Source organism: Oncorhynchus keta, chromosome 15 (genome assembly GCF_023373465.1).
Source record: "Oncorhynchus keta strain PuntledgeMale-10-30-2019 chromosome 15, Oket_V2, whole genome shotgun sequence".
NCBI classification, from domain to species: Eukaryota; Metazoa; Chordata; class Actinopteri; order Salmoniformes; family Salmonidae; genus Oncorhynchus; species Oncorhynchus keta.
Window position 1 is genome coordinate 42,679,294 of NC_068435.1, and position 21,934 is coordinate 42,701,227.

Here is a 21,934-nt window from a genome sequence, read left to right on the forward strand (position 1 = left end):
GACGCCACGTTCTCCTTATGGCTGAGGAAACATAGGACACAATTCTGGTGTTTGTTAAAAGTGATGGCAAACATTATCTTCCACCGTAATTCATCGATCGGATTGATACATTACAATTGAACATTTGTCCTGTGTTTGGTTGCGAAGGATAACATCCTTATCGAACATTGTGTCTGACTCTGATGTAGGCGGATATAGACTATCTTACTCCTTGTCTATTTGATGTCGTAGCGATGTTGTCTGGCTGAAGTGCTGGTTATTCTTTTTACCGTCACAAAACACTTCTTACAATGTTATTCTGTCTGAGCCCCAGTGTTTATCAGATTTTCCCGAGCAATAGCAAGGTGGAGATAGCTGCTCTGCTGAATGGGCACGTCAGTTTTGTGTATGTATGGCAAAAATACATGTTTCTTTCTCTCCCACCTCCCTTGATCTTGTCACTTGAGTCGACGGTCCGTGTGTGTGCGGTATACACCACTTTGCCAAGCGACTGTGAAGTGTAAGAAACGGACGGTGCGTGAGCAATGCAGACCCGGGACTGATGAGCTAGCTACTGCATTGCTCTGTGCTCTCTCTCCCAGAAAAGATTGAGTTACGGGAGCAGTGTATTTGTCTGTAATATAAACTGCAGCTCCAGCAAAAGGGCCTTTTACTGTGGTGATTGATTGTGAAGGTTTACTTAAAGGTAAAGTCCCCTGCGTGTTTAAACATATCTGAGTGGAGGAGAACCAAAGGCCTGTTATCTGTCCTTGATTAAAGGCCCAGTGCAAATCCAAAATGGGATCTTCGTGAGTTGTAATGTATATATTTCAACGCTATGAAGTCGGAGTAATACTATGAAATAGTGCAAATGATGACAATGCGTTTTTAGTGTAAGAGCTGTTTGAGAAGGCCGGCTGAGATTTCTGCCTGTTTTGGAGGAATGGGAGTTTTGGCCTGGTGACATAACCATGCGGTAAATGAGTCAATAGACCAATAAAAAAGACAGTTCCAGACCTCTCTACCAATAACAGCTCGTTTTCAGATGTCCCCTCCCCACTCAGACCACTCCCATACACTCCAAGCTAAATTCTTGCTTGAGTAATTGCTCTTTGCTAAGAGACTATTGTTGTTTTATTTTTTGACCAATTGAATTGAAAACGATCACCGTAAGGTGCTTAATTGTTACCCAGAAATGATTTGATATTGAGATAAAAACAGCTGCACTGAGCCTTTAATAATCAAACTTGTTAGCAGATAAGAAATAAACAGCAGGAGACAACCATAGACATTGACATTTATGAGTCCTCTCCATCTCGTCTCACCAAACACAAACAACATAGGCAAGAAGAAAGGCGTGTCATGTAACCTGTGATATGTCTCTCCCCCCCTGCCATGGCCCTCTTCCCTCTCTCTATCCTCCTTTTCCTCACCCACTCCCCCTCCCCGTTTTTTTTTCACCATATCCCTTATCTAAATCTCTCTCTTTCTCTTCCTCCCTCCTCTCTCTCTCTCTCTCCAGGTATGTGGTCGTTCTCTGTGTCCGAGCTGGCTGTTCCGGGGGCCGAGGTGGGCCGTATCTCGGCAACAGATGCTGACCTGGGCGACAATGCCAAGCTGGAATATACCATCCTGGAGGGAGAGACGGGGAACACCTTCAACATCAGCGGAGCGAACCAAGAGGCTGTGATCACACTGAACAAGGTGAGAGGGAAGATAGATGTGGGAGTGTGTTTGGTGTTACCCGAGAGAGAGAGAGGGTTGGAGGGAACGAGGGAGGGCGGAACAGGGTGGAATAATGGAACAGATGATGAGGAGGAGGAGGAGAGAGAGGAAACAGGTGAGCCTGCTATGCTGGATATCTAGTGTTTTCTCTGTGAGCCAGACGGCCATATCTGTGTGTGTGCTTGTTGAATCAGCTCACATTTGCCTTGATGCTGTCTGATTCTAGATGATTCCCCCCAGAGCTGACTGTCACTCTGGGTTATCTACTAATGAAGACGTGTGGTTGGGGATGAGAGCTGACACTGTGTTTGTTGCGTGGAACATGTGTGTGTGTGTGTGTGTGTGTGTGTGTGTGTGTGTGTGTGTGTGTGTGTGTGTGTGTGTCTGTCTCACGCGTTATTACTCACCTGTGAGTGGGCCTCTCTCACGTGTGATGTTGATGTTGACTGACATCAATAGCAGCAACACCAAAGACCTCTAGTCTGTCTCAGAGACACGCATGAAATATGCTATTTGAAGCTAAATTAGCCTTTCAAAGAAGCGCATACACAGTATGTGAGTGATAAAAATATACCCTGCTCTTTAATATAGCCTGTCACTTAGATCTGAGATATGAGAGACTCTGAGGCGCCTCTGATGGTCATCCAGTGTGAATGTGTTTTACTGAGTGTGTGTGTGTGTGTGTGTGTGTGTGTGTGTGTGTGTGTGTGTGTGTGTGTGTGTGTGTGTGTGTGTGTGTGTGTGTGTGTGTGTGTGTGTGTGTGTGTGTGTGTGTGTGTGTGTGTGTGTGTGTGTGTGTGTGTGTGAGCCTGCGGATGTGTGTGTCACTGTGACAGCCCCCCCAGGGTTTGTGAGATGTGTTAAAAAAGCCTTGGCCGGAGGTAGGGTTGTAAAGGATTTCCAGGCCTGGGATGTGTTACGTTGATATGAGAGAGAGAGGGGAGGGAGGGAGGGGGGAAGAGACAGTGAGAGGTGGAGAGGGAAGGGGAAACAGAGAGAGGTGAGGGAAAGGGGTGGGGGCACTAAGGTATATAAAAGGACTGGATACTGCGTCCAAGATGTCCGACCGTTGTTTGCAACGTAATCTACTCACGTTTGCACACGGCAATTCGTGGACCGTCTATATCCATGTTGCATCTGGTTTACATGACCCAACATCACATGCGCACGAGCACTCAGTGAGCACAGGGCAGCAAGCAGCGACGACGTCGTCACGTCATCCATAAACATGGCAGACATTGGGTGAATATAAGATTTTAAAATCTTCGGTGATACAAACAAAAAAAATCGGCCTCAGCGACAATTATTTGAATTATTCAATGGATGTTTTGTGGACTAAGGTCATGACTCAAGTGTCTTATTTGGAATTTTCAAATCTGACTTCTCTATGTGGCTGTCAATGGAAATTGTATTTCTTGTCTGGGCGTCAGGTAAACTGTGGTACTGAAGCAAGACTGGTGCAGTCGAAACCGTGCTTCAAGACCAAAACCCTGGCCCCTTGGGTCGGGGATGGATGGAAGGAAGCCGGGAGGAAAAAGAGAGTGAAATTAGCGAGACAGCCAGAGGAAAAACAGATGGAAGAGATAGTGAGAAAAAGAGGAGAGAGAAAAGAGAGAGAGGCACAAATGAAGTGGAAAAACACACCCAAAGGAAGACAGGCAGGCTGAAAAATAGAGGTTTGTTTGAGGAAAAAAACGACAAGAGTTTGAGAGAGAGAAATAGAGAGAGCAATAACACAGAGAGAATTTCTAAGCAGCATCCGGCAGAGGGAGATAGAAGTGATCAATTCACAGTGTGCTCAGTCACTGGAGAACTGAGAGGGAAAATGACTTGTAAACAAATGCACACCTCCTCTCACATCCCTCTCCAATCACCTCCCTCTCCTCTCACCTCCCTCTCCTCTCACATCCCTCTCCAATCACCTCCCTCTCCTCTCACATCCCTCTCCAATCACCTCCCTCTCCTCTCACATCCCTCTCCTATCTCCCCTCGGATTCCGACTCCATTGCACTGAGGACGCCAAACAAAACCTAAAATGATTTGTCCAATATGGAACGTTGTCTCCCTCCTTCCCCAAAAAGATATTCTGGAAAGAAATAGAAGAGATGGACATTTTTATGTCCGTCCTCTCTAGCGCTCTTCCAAATTGGCTCAGGGAACACACGGTTGTCGTTGTGACAGAGGGAGGATAAGAATGATAGGTGGGCGCTAGGTAGGTGGGTGTAGCTGAGAAGAAGACTTGAGGAGGTTACAAGGGATTTAGCCGTTCAGAGAATCCACACGTAACTAATGGAAAACATGGAAGATACCACAGTAATAGAAAAAATAAACAAAGCCTAAAAATGGCGCTATAAGCTCCCGCCACGATTTGCACAACAACAGAAAGTGTGTTTGGGTATGTGTTGGGGTTTGTGTGTACTGAATCACTCACTGTCGATGGCCAGTTTGTTTGTAGGGAGGGGGGTTTGTGGGAAGAGATGATCTTTTTGCCCTTGAGGAAAATATTTCCAACTGGAACAATCTCTGCTACCACTGAGTCTGCCCTGACCTCGATGTGGGAAGAATCTTTCTACCGTTGGTCTTAGACTTACAGCCACACACACAGCCGCACGGACACACACACACACACAGGCACACTGGAATACATACACAGGCAAACACACAGACGCAGGCGCACACACAGACACAGGCGCACGTGCGCCCGGGCACAAACACACAAACATTGTTGACCTTGGCTGGCAGCTATCCCTGTTAACAATCAGTGGGATGCGAAAAAGGTGGTGTGAAGGAAGGTGTGAAGGAATACGGTCATTTGTTTAAAAAAGGGGAAAAAATGGTGGCGCCTTCCAAAAAGAATGAGGTTCAGCACTGTGTGATGTGACAGATGACAGGGGGGGGGGAGTGTGTATGTCTGTGTGTGCTTGTGTGTGTGTGTGTGTGTGTATGTGTATCTGTCAGGGACAGACAGCGACAGGCCCATAGGCAGTGGTAGAGAGTGGAGAGGTGGGGTGAGGTGAGGGTGGTGGAGGGTTAGCCAGGGACGTGCAGGGGAAGCTGGGTCGTTAACACTCCGGCAGTCAGTCTGGGTAAAGACTGGAGACTGCCTGTCTCTTATCACTGCTTATTCACAGTCAGTCTCCCAGGGCCACAGCAAACTCTCTCTCCCCTCTCTCTCCATATCTCTCTCTCTCTCTCTCTCTGTCTCTCCCTCACTCTACCTATGCCTCTCTCTTTCTGTTTCCCTTTCTCTCACTCTCTCTCTCTCTTTCTCTCTCCCTCCCTCTCCCTCCCTTTGTCATCCCCTCACTCATCCAACCTCCTCTCCTTTTCTCTTTTCTCAGGGGCCATTTTGTTGGATACTAGCAGTTTTTGTCTCAGTCTGACTCATTGTTGTGATTCTCCCTCTTAACTGCCTGGGCATAGGTCACTCTAATTCAACCTCTAAACGGTGGCAGGGGATTTGAAAAATGGACAACTATTCATTTATAGGCTTATATGAGCACACCAGTAGGTTTTTTGAAATGGGGCTTTCTGAGGGCAGTGGATCGAGATGAGATCTAGTCCCTGTGCACACAGGCCTAAACGCAGAGAAAGGGAAGGTTCGAAGCCAATACAATGTGTTTGGAATTGGGAAATACATTTTGGCATCCAATCTCTCAAGTCTTAAATTGACAACACTTCCACTCTCTTACCATTGTGTTTGGTACAAACTACAGGTCTACCGTGTAAACATCTCAATACCATTGATGTTAAATATATATATATACCTAAACCATCAAGTGAACTAAGGTTTACAATAAGGCTTCTTCTCTGTAAATAAGCATGGAGTTCCTTGTTACTGCTCTGCAAAGCTGCCACCCAGTGGTGGATATAACAGCTGTAATCGGAGCCAGTTAATTGACATGGTGCCCTCTACTCACATGTGGTAGTGTAGGGGTGGTAAGAAAACTTCAAACTGACCTTTAGAGCCGCTACCCCCTAGGCACTTTTAGGAATGTGTAACCTACCCTGTCAGAGGTCAAGGTGGAGCTATTACTATGTTGTATATACCTACGGTATCCAATCCTTACACATCTACATGAAGTCAAGAGTTTGGGACTATAAGGTTCTATCTGCAAAAAGATGATTTGGAGATAAGTGGCTTTCAAAGTTCCAAAGTTCCAAACCATTGTTTTGAAATGGTGTCAGACATTTTTAGGTTGTATTTAAAAAAAAAAAACGTTCCCGTTTTAAACAAGATATTTTGTCACGAAAAGATGCTCGACTATGCATGTAATTGACAGCTTTGGAAAGAAAAAACTCTGACGTTTCCAAAACTGCAAATATATTATCTGTGAGTGCCCCAGAACTAATGCTACAGGCGAAACCAAGATGAACATAATAAGGTGCATGGACTCGGTGTTCAATAATAAAAGTGCTTAACATGATTTTTGGAAGGACTTCCTCGTCTCTGTACCCCACACAAACAATTATCTGTAAGGTCCCTCAGTCAAGCAGTGAATTTAAAACACATATTCAACCACAAAGACCAGGGAGGTTTTCAAAGCCTTGCAAAGAAAGGCACCAATTGGTAAAAATAACAAATAAACAGCTGCCTATGATTGGGAATCATACCAGGCCAACATGGATATATAATTACCTAGATGACCCACCCTAGTCAAACCCCGACCTAACTAACAGAGAATAACAGGCTCTCTATTGGCAGGGCGTGACACCGCCAGACACTGGTAGATGAAGTCACCTTTCAGCAGGACAATAATTTGAAACAAATCTACACTGGAGACGCTTACCAAGAAGACAGTGAATGTTCTTGAGTGACTGAGTTACAGTTTTGACTTAAATCTACCAGAATAATGGGCAAATGTTGCACAATCCAGGTGTGAAAGCTCTCCAAGTACCCAGAAAGACACAGCTAAAATGGCTGCCAAAGGTGTCTCTACAAAGTATTGACCCAGGGGTGTGAATACTTTTGCAAATTCACATTTCATTTTCAATACATTTGCTAACATTTCTGAAAACATGTTTTCACTTTTGTCATTACGGTGTGCGTACATTTTTTAAAATTCAGGCTGTAGCACGACAAAATGTGGAATATGTCAAGGGGTAGGAATGATGTATAGGTAGAGAACATTGAACAGAACAAGGCGAGGGCAAACTCTACATTTGGACAAAAAAATGCAGATAGAACCTTCTAGTCACACGCTCTGGAAGTGCCTAAGGGTAGTAAAAGGCCTAGCTGAGTCCAGAGTGTGCTGACTACACCGCTGCATGCTACACAGGTCTATGACACTGATCCTCAGCAACATTTGGAGTTCAATGAGAAATTGTCCTCAGTTGGTAGAGCATGGCACTTGCAAAGCCAGGATATGATTTCAAATGTACGCACGCGTGACTGGAAGTCTCTTTGGATAAAAGTTCCTGCTTAATAATATATGCTACATCACAAAAGACGATCATCTTCCCCCAATATATACATTCCCTGATTTCACTCAAGGTATGTTTTTTTGGGGGTATGAGCTGTGTAAACCTTCTATTCATATATCTGTGTGATTCCACCTAGGGACACTTTAATTCCATTGGTTAGCCATTATTTCCATATGCTCTCACTTTAAACGGCTGGTTGATCCACGGTCACCGGCTAGCAGCGCTCCGAGGATTATCTGTGTTTGTTTTCTCACTGAGAAGAGAGATTGTACTAATCTCCTCGGAGAGAAGGAGAGAGAGAAAGGAAGAGCGAGAGCGCGAGAGAGCGAGAGAGCGAGAGAGCGAGAGAGCGAGAGCGAGAGAGCGAGAGCGAGAGAACGAGAGAGGACATGGAAGAGAGAGAATGGGAGGTGGGGGAGAGAGAGAGAGAGGAAAAGAGAGACAGAGGGATGAAAGAGAGAGAGGAAGGGAGAATGAGGATGTGAGAGGAAGAGGGGGATATACCCCAAATATAGGGATGAGTATACAGACAGAGGGCAGAGGGAGGAAAAGAGAGGAAGGAAGGGCATGAACAGAGTGAGTGACAGAAAGGAGGGAGAGAGAAAGAGCAAAGTGTGGAGAGATTTAGAGGATACTCTGTTCCAGCAATACTAAAGTTGCATGTCTGTCTGCAAAATTGCTCAGAGCTAAGTCTGCAATCTTAAGTGAGTAGTCAGACAAAGACATAATCTTGATGTAAAATGTTGAGAATTGAGTAAAACCTCACATAGGCTACGCCAGCAGGATAGAGAAGGCTCTTATACAGCATCATGCAGTTAAAGAGATCATTTTTCACTTGCATATTCCCCTACGGTAAGATGGAAACGCTGGCTACACATATACAATAGCTGCAAAGAAGTCGGATTCAGATCATTTAAAGCCGCACTGATCAGCACCCCCCCACACACACACACACACACACACACACACACACACACACACACACACACACACACACACACACGCACACACACATATGAGCATGAGCCGTATTTGATGCCGTAATTGACTATTGTGCCGTACTGGTTAGTTCATTGATTCCATGCTTAGTCTGTAGCAAAAGGCAATTGTTACAGAGAAAGAATTAGAATTTCAAAAAAGAGTGAGTGCAGGACAGGACAAGAGATGGTTGTACTAAGAGATGGAGAGATTGGGAGAGAGTGAGTGAGAGTGGGAGAGTGAGAGTGAGAGTGGGAGAGTGGGAGAAAGAGAGTGAGAGTGAGAGAGTGGGAGGGAGAGAGTGTATGGACCCTAAAGCGTTTGGTATACATATTAGTTCAGAACCTAGCTATGTAGCCGATCTGTGTATGGACCCTAAAGCGTTTGGTATACATATTAGTTCAGAACCTAGCTATGTAGCCGATCTGTGTATGGACCCTAAAGCGTTTGGTATACATATTAGTTCAGAACCTAGCTATGTAGCCGATCTTTGTATGGACCCTAAAGCGTTTGGTATACATATTAGTTCAGAACCGAGCTATGTAGCCGATCTGTGTATGGACCCTAAAGCGGTTGGTATACATATTAGTTCAGAACCTAGCTATCTATGAACCTCAGCTATCATAGGCAGTTGTATCAACTTCAAAACAGTGTGAATGACATTAATGAAGCCTATGGATTGAGTAGAAAGAAATATAACTCTGTGTCAAGGATGCAAGTCGTATATACATGTAGTTATTACCATGCATGAGATCCCCACATTGTAGCCTGTACATTTAATATATTCACTGATCATGTACTCTACTTTGGGAAATAGAGGTGCAGTTCAGTTATGAATGTCTTTGAGATTGTTTTTCAGTCATATCCAATACCAGGAGTATCAAATTCCAGTCTTTGAATGATGCTGAGTCTGCATGTATGTATAACAGTCATACACTTCAACAGTGTCTACCAATCTTGGTCCTGGGACATCAACGATTACATATTGTAACTAATAAACTAGAAACATGATTTAACTAGTTAAAGGCTGATTTGTAATTCATATATACCCGAAACATAATTTAAAAAAAAACAGTACACTACACTGCTTATGCATCACGTAAATACTCTAAAACCGGCTCATCTCAATATCTAATGCCCTTCATCTGCATTGATCTGATAAACACAGGATAGGTGTAGTATTTCATCAAATGAGACTTAATTTGAACCAGTAGAGAATGTGAAACTCTTTATTGAAAGAAGTTCATTATCCAAGTGTTAGAAATACATGCGTTATAAGTATTATCATCGTAATAGTATAAATACACGTTCAATCTGTACTTCAATGCACATCTGTTGTGCGTTATAAAAACAGAGGAAGAAAGAGGTGGTGAGGGAGGTGTAAAAGACAGAAAGGGAAAGGGGTAAGAACGTAGGAGCAGGGAAGGTAGCATATGATTAATGAATCACAGTGCTACCCAAATATTCTCTCAGTTCATCACAATTACATAATAGTGTCTCTAGTCAGCCCGAAGGTTACCTTAAAAGCTGGTGAGGTGGCGATGATGGGACTGGGGGTTGGCATCCTCTCTCACATCAAAACACAGCTGCAGAGTAGAGGCAGATGGAGGGAGAGAGAGATGTATTATTTATTTTTTTATTCTAACGTTGTTATTCATCATAAAAATCAGGACGTGAAATGCAAAACTGAACTTGGATCATTAACTCTGGGACTACTGCATCTCTATCTCTATTTCAATGTAAAGGATCTCTTTAAAAATACTTCCTGTTGACCTCTCACCTCTGATCATGCTGTGCCCTCTATGTAGCCAGTTCAGATGCGGGAGGGGTTCACCGACACAGCTGATATAACCTAGAGGATTTAGGGAGAAGAGGAGAGAGGGATGAAGTGAGGGAGTGTTATTGAGATAATAAGGTAGTTAAAGAGACAGTGTTCAACAGAAATCTGTGTGTGTCGCCTCACCTGGATTCCACACCACACTAAGTGGCTGCAGAGAACTTTATGCTGAAAACATGAACGAACACACGAGGACAAACAATATAGCGTAGTTATAGGAATAATGAAGTGTCTTACTATTCTCCATGATCGCCCCTCTTGCCTAGTCTTTGAAGGTGGAAGGAGCCACAGTTATACACCTGAGCCTGCTTACTGCACAACACAATCCAGTCATCCGATTGAGACATGAGTGTGTTGGTGTGGGTTTTCAATATGGGTGATTTAAAATAGCCTGTTTTGTTTTTGTACAGACGTCACACCCTCACCTGAGAAGTAGACATCAAAGGGAGAGAAACTGGGAATTGAATAACTGCAGTTGATGTAGCTAAGTAAATGGAAGAATACTCTCATTGCAATGTGAATGGCTCTTAAAAGAGCCTTTGGTTGTGCATAGTGTAGTATATGGTGTTGCCAAGGAACAGCACCTTCTTTGAAGAAGTAGGAGGTGAAGATCTCCCACACGGATTGCCTTTCTTGCTGCGTTGTTGGACCCCATCCTTGAAACATCCTGCAGTGTAGCAGACTTCTCCTCTGTCACACACGGCGGCGAGCTGCAGATCCCCTCCTGGTCCTCGTGTCCATCCTCGTGAAGTTATGCAGGACACAGGTAGCCTTCACACACCTGAATTCCTCAACGAGGCAGTCCCAGATGACCCTGGTCACCTTGCAGTGCCCTACACGTTAACCGTAGGCAATCGTTTTGAAGGAATCTCCAGTTACAAGGTATCTGTAGGAATATGGAAGATAATGTAATTATTAGAGACATTTACATCACCAGGTCATTGTGGATTGCGTTGGATTGATAGATGCATGGACACACATATGTGCATGTGTCAATAACAGGATCATATCAAGCATCACAAATGAATACATAAATACCCCTTGAAGCTTGATGATGAGTTGATCATTTGAATCAGCTGTGCAGTGCTGAGGAAAAAACATAAATGTGCCCCTCTTTAGGACCCCAGGACCAGGACTGAGAACCACTGCTCTTCATTGGGCCCTCTTCATCCGCAGACAGAAAACCTCACAAGAAATGACACCGCACTGATAGCATATTATGTTGCTATCATCTCCGTCCTCAATTCTAGGGACTGGAACTACTCAAAAGTACCTGCCCTATCCAGAATAGCCTACTCTCTCACTGACAGTTGGGGCTGCTATCCTTTCACCCTCCTCCATGTCTGTTAGCTAGCTACCTACAAATGCATTTGGAGTTTGTTGTTTTACAGTGATAAATACAGTGATAAATACATCAAGATAGCTAGCTAATATGAAGTTAGGTAGATGGTGATATTTCAATCACTTGGCTAGCTATCCATACAGTATGTGAAGTTGGCTAGATAGCTAGCTAGCCAACCAGCTATCTCATTTAGCAGCTCGTCTGATTTAGCCTGCACTGTAGCTAGTCTAATAATGCATTTTAAAAAACAACATTTTCAACATGTATTTACTTACTTGAATAGGTTCTCCCAGCCATGTGGACAATTGGAAACAGGGCAGCAAAGTTTGTTTGTCACCAGAGCGTTTTAGAGGATATTACTATTGAACTATGTACCCAATATTAACCAGACCTTCATACAAACTTGCTATGCTGAATTCTTGACACACAATCAAACATGCTGCTATATGCTGCCAGCACGTCAACAATCAAGTCACAATTTGTGGCCTAAGCGGCACGCTGCAATTTACCGCTATCTAGTGTACAAGCACCGGGAGAGTGAGAGAGTGAGAGAGTGAGTGGGAGAGTGAGAGAGTGGGAGAGAGTGAGAGAGTGGGAGACTGAGAGACAGAGAGTGTGAGTGGAAGAGTGAGAGAGAGAGAGATGGAGATGGAGAGAGAAAGCAGCATATAGGATGAGGAAGTGAGACAGAAAAAGGGAGGTGGTGGTTGTGATAAGTGCTTTCTCTAAGCCTGAGCGAGAGAAAGAGATGAGTGTGTGTTCTGGGTGTCAGAGATGGACCTCTACACACTAGGATGGGAGTGGAGACTGTGATGGAGTGCATGGGAGAGAGAGAGGGCGGGAGGAATGAAGGGAGGGGGAAGGGAGGGAGTGGGTGATAAGTGTGTGTTCACAGTGTAAGTGACATCTCTCCTCCTCAGACAGATTGTCTCTCTCTCCCTCTAATGGGATCCTGTTAGAGAACCTTTCTCTCTGTCTACCCCCTCACTCCCTCTCTCCCTGGCTCTCTCTCTCTCTCTCTGACATTTCCCTTTTTCCTGCTTCGAAATCTTTCCGTTATTTTGCCTATATTTCAATATCTGTGCCCTTCAATTCCCCTTTTCTCACTGCATCATTTTTAATCAATCTCTGTCCTGTTAAGATTACAGATTTCTTGTAAGAGAATGCAGTTCTTTACAACTGTGAGAAAAAAAAGAGGGGAGATCAGAAAGAAGAGAAAAATATCCAGATTTTCCTCCAAGGACAAGGGGCAGTCAAATATATTTTTTTTCACTCATGCGTTGAATATTGCTCATACCAAATCACTCTATTAATTCCTAGTCCAGTCCAGTCTGCATGTTTCTGCCAATCATACTGACTCCATCCAATATTGGCATGTAAGAAAACCTCAGAACGCTGTTTTTAACCAAACCCAGCCGTGTCGCTCTCCAGAATGTAATCAAGGTAGGGCTTTGCCCTCACTAGCAATCACCTCTCCTGATCTGATCACAGACGAGCTCATTCCTAGAGGAACCCTCCTGCTAAGAGAAACCACAATGAGCAGCCAGCCAGAAAGATAGACAGGCAGACAGTCATAACGTCTCAGCAGATGCCAGATTCAGACCAGATTGGAGCTGTATCATGAAACCCTCACAGCTTCCTACTTGTCTGACTACATCTGTGAATGTAATAGCATGGGTACATGATATGCCTGTACGTAACCAGGTCAATGCATCATACTTGATGCTGATGCTTAAGTTTCTACCACTGAATGAAACATACCTTTGCGAAATGTCAATATGATTTTATTTGTCTATGTTTCCACACCATACCCAGGAGCATGCATGAGAATGTGAACACATTAACTCCCGGTGTTGTAAAGGGAAAGTGTGATACAATATCACTTGGCAATGTTACACTACAGAACCAACATGTAGTTACTGTAAGCGCTCTCTCTCTCTCTCTCTCTCTCTCTCTCTCTCTCTCTCTCTCTCTCTCTCTCTCTCTCTCTCTCTCTCTCTCTCTCTCTCTCCAACCAAATCAAATAGTATTTGTCACATGCACATATTTATCAGATGTTATTGCGGGTGTATCAATAACTGTCCCTCACTCCCTCTCCGCAGGCTGTGGACTATGAGAGTCGTAGCTCCTACTCTTTCTCCGTGGAGGTGTTGAACCCCATGGTGGACCCTCGTTTCCTCCGCCGCGGGCCCTTTAAGGACCGCGCCTCCATCCGGGTGGCCGTGCTGGACGCAGACGAGCCGCCCCGCTTCTCCCGGGCTCGCTACCGTATGGATGTGTCGGAGAACTGCCCTCCCGCCTGCACTGTGGGACGGGTTAGTGCTGTGGACCCTGATACTGGACTCACCAATAACATCAGGTACTGGACTAGAGTGGATCCTATACAGACCAGGGGAGAACTTCTGTCCCCTCTCATTGAAGGCCTGAAGTTCAAGGCCGACTGGGATCCTCCATTATAGTGAACCGGAAAACCTCAACGGGAAAAGGGCCATCTTTGTATAAATCAGGGATGGGCAACTTTGATGGGGGTGGGGGCTATCATGAGGGGCCTCAGTATCCATACCCACACATGCTCAGAGCCAGCCGTAGTCTTTTGGTGGCCCTAAGTTAAATATAGGTTTTGGGGCCCCACACCTTGAAAGCAAAACATTTTAGCGGACTCTTCTTGCAGTTATAATTCTATACATTTTGTCATGGGGCGGAGAGAAATTTTGCAGTACAAGTATAGATAGCTGTACAGGTTTAGATAGCTGGCCGCTAGACTAATTTACCAATCAAATGATTTTTTTGCTGATATGGGCTAATTTTGGAACTGTCAATGCCTGACATAACAAGAGAAAAACCCTGACCGAGGGTCCACCCTGGTCGGCCTTCAACTTGAGATCCTTAATGAGAGGGGTCAGCACTGAGCTAGCCTGCAACGTTAATTCCTGGACTAGCTCAAACTGCACGTTATATCTTGAGAATATTACCCATGAGATGCCATCTTAGTCGCTAAAATCAACTTCCTTGACTTCAAATGCGCTATTCAGGCTTCACATAGAAATGAATGGTGTGACGTCATTTATGTATGCCATCTATGATATAGACAGACAGACAGACAGACAGACAGACAGACAGACAGACAGACAGACAGACAGACAGACAGACAGACAGACTCCCCGACCTCCCCCTCCCCCAGATTGTGTCAAGGCACAGATCTGGGTACAAAAAATGTCTGCAGCATTGAAGGCCCCCAAGAAAACAGCGGTTTCCATCATTCTTAAATGGGAGAGGTTTGGAACCATCAGGACTCTTCCTAGAGCTGGCCACCCGGCCAAACTGAGCAATTGGGGAAGAAGGGCCTTGGTCAAGGGGGTGACCAAGAACCTGATGGTTACTCTGACAGAGCTCTAGAGTTCCTCTGCGGAGATGGGAGAACCTTCCAAAAGCATAACCATCTCTACCAATCAAGGCCTTTATCTTAGTGGCCAGACGGAAGCCACTCCTCAGTAAAAGGCACATGACAGACCTGCTCCAAAGCTCTCAGGACCTCAGACTGGGGCGAAGGTTCACCTTCCAACAGGACAATGACCATAAGCACACAGCCAAGACAACGCAGGAGTGGCTTCGGGACAAGTCTCTGAATGTCATTAAGTGGCCCAGACAGAGCCCGGACTTGAACCCGATCAAACATCTCTGGGGAGAGATGCTCCCCATCCAATTTTACTAGGCAAGTCAGTTAAGAACACATTCTTATTTGTGGGTTAACTGCCTTGTTCAGGGGCAGAACAACAGATTTGTACCTTGTCAGCTCGGGGATTCAAACTTGCAACCTTTTGGTTACTATCCCAACACCCTAACCACTAGGCTACCCTGCCGATCTGCAGAGAAGAATGGGAGAAACTCCCCAAATACAGGTGTGCCAAGCTTGTAGCGTCATACCCAAGAAGACTTGATGCTGTAATTTGCTGCCAAAGGTGCTTCAACAAAGTCCTGAGGAAAGGGTCTGAATACTTATATACATTTTATGTTTCCATGTTTCTTTTTTTTTATACATTTGCACAAATGTATATATATATAAAAAAATAAGGTTTTGCTTTGTAATTGTGGGGTATTGTGTGGAGATTAATGAGGGGAAAAAAATATTTAATCCATTTTAGAATAAGGCTGTAATGTGAAACAAAATGTGGAAAAAGTCAAGGGGTCTGAATACTTTCTGAAGGCACTGTATGTTCTCTTCAGTTCTCTTCTCTGCCTCCCTGTTGTGCAGTCTGTCTTTGCCTCTTCTCTGCTGTCACTCTGTCTGTCTGTCTGTCACTCCAAAGTGTTAATTGGGGCGGCAGGGTAGCCTAGTGGTTAGAGCGTTGGACTAGTAATCGGAAGTTTGAAAGTTCAAACCCCCGAGCTGACAAGGTACAAATCTGTCGTTCTGCCCCCGAACAGGCATTTAACCCACTGTTCCTAGGCCGTCATTGAAAATAAGAATATGTTCTTAACTGACTTGCCTAGTAAAATAAATAAATAAATGGCTGTTTTCTTCCTATGTCCACTGTACTCACCTCTGACCTGTCTCTGCATAGCATCCTTTCCCCACAACACTGGTATCAGAAGACCACACTGCCAGTGCTGGGCCCAGCAGCATCCTAGTTGTGAATGAATAAACACATTTATTAGATGAAGAAGAACGATTACTAAATAAATGCCTAATAGATGAGCATTGGCTCATAATACCTTGTGAAAGCCTTATTACTAATATTGCTGTAATACATGTCCCTCCCTATCCTAAGGGTTAATTATTATTACATATATAATATAGAGCCAAAATATCAATTAACTGGTAGTACATGCGTCAGTGTGTCTCTCTCTCTCTCTCTCTCTCGCATGCACTTTCTCTCTGGTTTCTGCCTACGTCCACTAAACTTGACTGTTGCAGCTGAGCTGTCTGTGCTGTTAAGCCTAGAATAACTGGGACCAGGGGAACACACTACACTGGCTGTGCTGTGCCCAGCAATATCCTAGCCTAGGTTTGCCTTGTTGAAAGTTAATTTGTGGACTTTCTTTCCTTCTAAATGCATTTGAGCCGATCAGTTGTGTTGTGACTAGGTAGGGGTGGTATACAGAAATTAGCCCTATTTTGGTAAAATACCAAGTCCATATTATGGCAAGAACAGCTCAAAGAAGCAAAGAGAGACGACAGTCCATCATTACTTTTAAGACATGAAGGTCAGTCAATCCGTAAAATGTCGAACTTTGAAAGTCTCTTCAAGTGCAGTTGCAAAAACCATCGGGCGCTATGATGAAACTGGCTCTCATGAGGACCGCCACAGGAAAGGGAGACCCAGAGTTATACCTCGGCTGCGGAGGATACATTCACGTGAGTTAACTGCACCTCAGAATGCAGCTAAAATAAATGCTTCACAGATTTCAGGTAACAGACACATCTCAAATTCAACTGTTCAGAGGAGACTGCGTGAAACAGGCCTTCGTGGTCAAATTGCTGCAAAGAAACCACTACTAAAGGACACCAATAATAAGAAGAGACTTGTTGGAAAAGCGCGTTCCTCATGAAGCTGGTTGAAAGAATGCCAAGAGTGTGCAAAGCTGTCATCAATGCAACGGGTGGCTACTTTGAAGAATCTCAAATATAAAATATATACAGTATATATGTATTTCATAGTTGTGATGTCTCCACTGTTATTCTACAATATAGAAAATAGTACAAATAAAGAAAAACCATGAATGAATATGGGTTTCCACACTTTTGACTGGTACTGTATATTAGACAAGAACAAAATCACGGAATAAATGTGTTGTAAATGACCATTGGCTTATATAATACATTTTAAAAAGCCCAATTATCAATTTAAAAGTAGTGCATTTAAAGTGTTCCTCCCTGCCCACATAGCTAAGTGTTTACAGTGCCTTCAGAAAGTATTCATACCCATTAACTTATTCCACATTTTGTTGTGCTCCAGCCTGAATTCAAAATGGATTAAATATATATATGTTTTATCTCCCACCCATCTGGACACAATTCTGTAGCTCAGTTGGTAGAGCATGGCGCTTGTAACGCCAGGGTAGTGGGTTCGATCCCCGGGACCACCCATACGTAGAATGTATGCACACATGACTGTAAGTCGCTTTGGATAAAAGCGTCTGCTAAATGGCATATATTATATTATTATATTATTATTATTATATTAATTACCCTACAATAACAAAGGGAAAACATGCATTTAGAAATGTTTGCAAATGTATTCAAATTAGATACAGAAAATACTTTGAGTATTCTTGGGTAAGTCTCTAAAAGCTTTGCACACCTGTATTGTACAATATTTGCCCATTATTCTTTTGAAAATGCTTCAAGCTCAGTCAAGTTGATTGTTGATCATTGCTAGACAGTCAATGTCAGGACTTGCCATAGATCTTCAAGCTGATTTAAGTCAAAACTGTAACTAGGCCACTCAGAAACATCCAACATTCTTTTTATCCCAAAAAACTTTGCAGTCCTTGCCGATGACAAGCTTACCCAATACATGACACAGCCACCACCTGAATGAAAATATGATGAGTGGTACTCAGTGATGTGTTGATTTGCCCCAAACATAACGCTTTGTATTCAGGACAAAAAGTACATTTCTTTGCAACAAACAGGATGCATGTTTTGGAATATTTTAGTTTTGTACAGGCTTTCTTCTTTTCACTCTGTCATTTAGGTTAGTATTGTGGAGTAACTACAATGTTGTCCATCCATCCTCCGTTTTCTCTTATCACAACCATTCATCTCTATAACTGTTTTAAAATCACCAATTGGCATGGTGAAATCCCTGAGCAGTTTCCTTCTTCTCCGACAACTGAGTTAGGAAAGACACCTGTATCTTTGTAGTGACTGGGTGTATTGCCCCAATTGACCTTTATACATGATGACTTGTGTTTAGCAAAAAGCACTGTATAAATGTCTAATAGATGGCTATTGCCTTACCTACATAAAATGCCAATCTAATGGCTTGTTAGACTATTTTGCTGGTAGCCTAGTATCTAAATGTTCCTCCGAATCCTCCCTTCACTAATTAGCCTACTATAATAGGTATGAAATATATGTCATACAATATACGGACTAAATACTACCTGGCAGCAGTAGGCTACATGGTCTGTGTCAGTGTACGTAAATGTGTCTTTCTCCTTTTCCTCTTCCTACCTCGACTGCACTACAGCAGCTTATCTGTCATTTATCACAGACAGAGCACTCAAACCAGCAGAGCCTGAACTCGTAGCAAATAAGTTGTTTCATTTCACAACATTCAGCAGCATCAGCCTCAAGTGCTTTTTTTTTTTTTTTGCTCTCTAACTTTTTCGGCAACACCTTTCCGTTTCGACTGAGTGACTGACACAGTGGCGATTTTAGCATATAAATCTTGGTGGGGCAAACCAATTGTTTAAAAAAAAAATGCATGCCAGGAAAGCCACTACACAACACAACACTAAACAATACATGAATTGCACTATAACGTTGACAAACGGTGCCCACAAACTGTTAGGGCCAACATAAAACTGTCCCAACAGCAGAGCTTTATTTTCAGCACCATGTAGTGAATCCTTACCACTGCTACACCTGGCTATCAGCAGAGCCTTGTCTGGCAGCGAAATAGTTCATTCAGCCTCGTTTACTGCCTTTAAAAAAAAACATAGCTGATATGGCTGACTTGCTTATACAAATGTGTTTTTTCTACTGACAATTGAGATGTACAAACTAAGGCATAAGGGGCAATTCATAATTTTCGATTAAGACAATAATGAGCGAGTTAGGACAGACTTAGTCAATGTAACTATTTGTTCAGCACTTTTGAAATGTACAGCGACAGAATTCAGAACTTGGGCCGTTCTTACAGTATTCTCCCTGTACCCCAAGTCAGAACTGTATGATAAATAAAGGGGGCATATAAGCAGACAATGAAAGCTCTTACAATATTTGATGATGACATTTCTCTTAAACAGGCTCTAGGCTACATGTGCACCACCAAGTCAGAACAGTAGGCTAAGTTATGAGGGGAAAAGGGAGCAAATTATTAGGGTGAGGCACATGGGCTCCTAACAGCTTTCTACACAACATACACTTGGTATTACTTTGTTAGCTACAGTATGCATATCTCCATGACATATTACAAAATATATGCAGCAGCATGAAATACCTTTTTGGACTCACCTTGTTGTGCTGTGCTCACTTGAATAGGATGATGGTGCGGCAGTCCTTCTTGTTGGCAAATTTTGTCATCAAACTTTGTCATCAAAGTCTGGCATTCTCTGGATTTTATGGCGCTTTCAAGACAACTGGGAACTCGGGGAAAAAAACAAAGGCGAATCATGACGTCAGTGATCTTCAGGTCGGAGCTCTAGAAAGAGGCTTCAGTTCCCAACTTGCAAATCCGAGCTGGATGACCATTAAAAACGTTTTTTTCCCAGTCGGAGCTTGTTTTTTTTTACAAATTCCCAGTTGTCTTGAACTCACTGAAGTCTGATATTTCCCAGTTCCTATTTTCCAGTTGTTTTGAGCGCGGCAGAAGTCATGCTGGATTGACAGTGTTGAAAGTGTTATATGTATAAATGTTTTTTGTTTTTTGGAACCCCAATAAAATGGTCCGGCCCTTCTGGCATTTGCCAGTATTGCCAGACGGCCAATCCGCCAATGAACGGTAGTTAGAACGTTCATTGAGATATTTAGATAAGTCAGATCCACTTCAAATGAGTTCGTATCGACTACCATAATTTGCGATAGTAATTCCCCGGCCATTTATATCCTCTCATCCTTATCTTCCTCTTTCTCTCTCCCTCTCTACTGCCCCTCTCTCTCTCTTGGTCCCCTCCCACCTCCCCATCTCTCCACGTCTCCCAGGTTCTCTATTGATCCCCAGTCAGATCCAGAGGCTCTGTTCCGTATCACCCCGGACAGCGGCCTCATCACCACGGCCATGGAGCTGGACCGTGAGCGCGAACAATGGCACAACATCACCGTCATCGCCACACAGAGAGGTCAGAGGGCACAACTTCGTCATCATTTAGGGCTAGGAGTTTTTCCCGATCACTTGAACTGACCAGGATTAATTCTACACTAGCTATAGTCTACCTTTTCACCCTTGTCATTACACCTATAAACCCTCATAAAATGAAGTCGTAGAGAGCTGAAATACAATACACTCCACTAAGCAGCTTTACTTGATATGTCTTGATGGCTTATATTAGCTACACAGTGCCAGTGGTACTATCAGTAGCAGCACTGTAGTGCCCCCATGCTTCATTCATGGTTATAGTAGCAGGGCTTATAGCAATGTTAGCACCGAGTGTGAAATTAGGGGAAATCAATGGAGGGCAACCACCTTGGATGGGAGACAGCAGATCCTAATTAAACTACCATTTCCACCAGCTAAGAAAAATCCCAAATGATCCCCTTAAAGTCATATCAGTTAGTGGTAACGCCGTAGTACCAACAGTAGTGGTTAGTGTGGTGACAGTCTTTATTTAGGCAGTGCTACTGGCCGGCGTTGCAGTGGGTCTTCAGTAGTTGTAATGCTGCTGCCAGAGTTGATTAATGAGCTTCATAGAGTAAACCAGACCGTTGGAGGCGGTATCAGTATTGCTAACTGTCTCTTCTCTCAGTGGCCAGAGGCAGCCTCTCTCCTCTGCTCTCACTGCCTGCCACGACACTAGGAGCTCATTGCTTGCAATGTGGACCTAAGGCTTGCGTCCATAACATGGTGTTACTGCTCAGAGTGTGTGAACACAGTCCAAAGAGACTTCCCAAAAGTGTGTGTGTGTGTGTGTGTGTGTGTGTGTGTGTGTGTGTGTGTGTGTGTGTGTGTGTGTGTGTGTGTGTGTGTGTGTGTGTGTGTGTGTGTGTGTGTGTGTGTGTGTGTGTGTGTGTGTGTGTGTGTGTGTGTGTGTGTGTGTGTGTGTGCGTGTGCGTGTGCGTGTGTGTGTGTGTATACGGGACTCATGTGAGCAGTCCAAACTATGAGTCCGTGCCTTCCAAAGTGTGTGTGGGTGTGTGAATGCAGTGTGGACTCCGTCCCAATCCATTTAAACTGCGCCCTGATATAACTGCTTTGCATGAATGTCGGCTCTCCTTACGAGCATATTGTCATTGTTTGATGCTGGCGCTTTGAAAAGTCAGTTTGATGTGGAAAGAGAGCGATGCTTCTGCATTGCTTGCTGTTTGGGGTTTTAGGCTGGGTTTCTGTACAGCACTTTGAGGTGTCAGCTGATGTACGAAGATATAAATACATTTGATTTGATGGAGGCCCTAATTCCAACGCTCAATCTTAAAATACAGCAATAACCCCCTGATTCAGCCAGATTGATAAAACATCACATGACAAATGTTTACTTTAGATTCAAACCAAATCTATTGAAGGCAACCATGTAGGCTAGGTCACGAGGACACCTTAGCGGATTGATCAGCAGAGTTGAAGATGCATTGGCCACTCTGCGGTTGTGAAATGCTCTCTGTAGTGACACAGATGTCCCTGGTTCCTCTCCCCCAGACAACCCCAGCCAGGTGTCCAGAGTGGTGGTGACCATAGAAACGCTGGACCTGAATGACAATGCTCCCGAGCTGGACAGAAAATACACAACAGCAATGTGTGACTCGTCAGCCACCGGACAGGTCAGTCAGA

At 43.9% G+C, this 21,934-nt stretch overlaps 1 protein-coding gene across 3 annotated transcripts in view; it reads left to right on the forward strand.

Moving 5' to 3' along the window:
• LOC118395004 (desmocollin-1) overlaps positions 1-21,934 on the forward strand; it is a 139,178-nt gene that overhangs the window by 107,601 nt on the left and 9,643 nt on the right. For all 3 annotated transcript variants that reach the window (XM_035788753.2, XM_052464164.1, XM_052464163.1), the window contains exons 6-9: positions 1,502-1,683; positions 13,388-13,644; positions 20,158-20,294; positions 21,803-21,924. In XM_035788753.2, the coding sequence (XP_035644646.2) occupies positions 1,502-1,683; positions 13,388-13,644; positions 20,158-20,294; positions 21,803-21,924 (698 nt within the window). The remainder of the gene's footprint in view (positions 1-1,501; positions 1,684-13,387; positions 13,645-20,157; positions 20,295-21,802; positions 21,925-21,934) is intronic.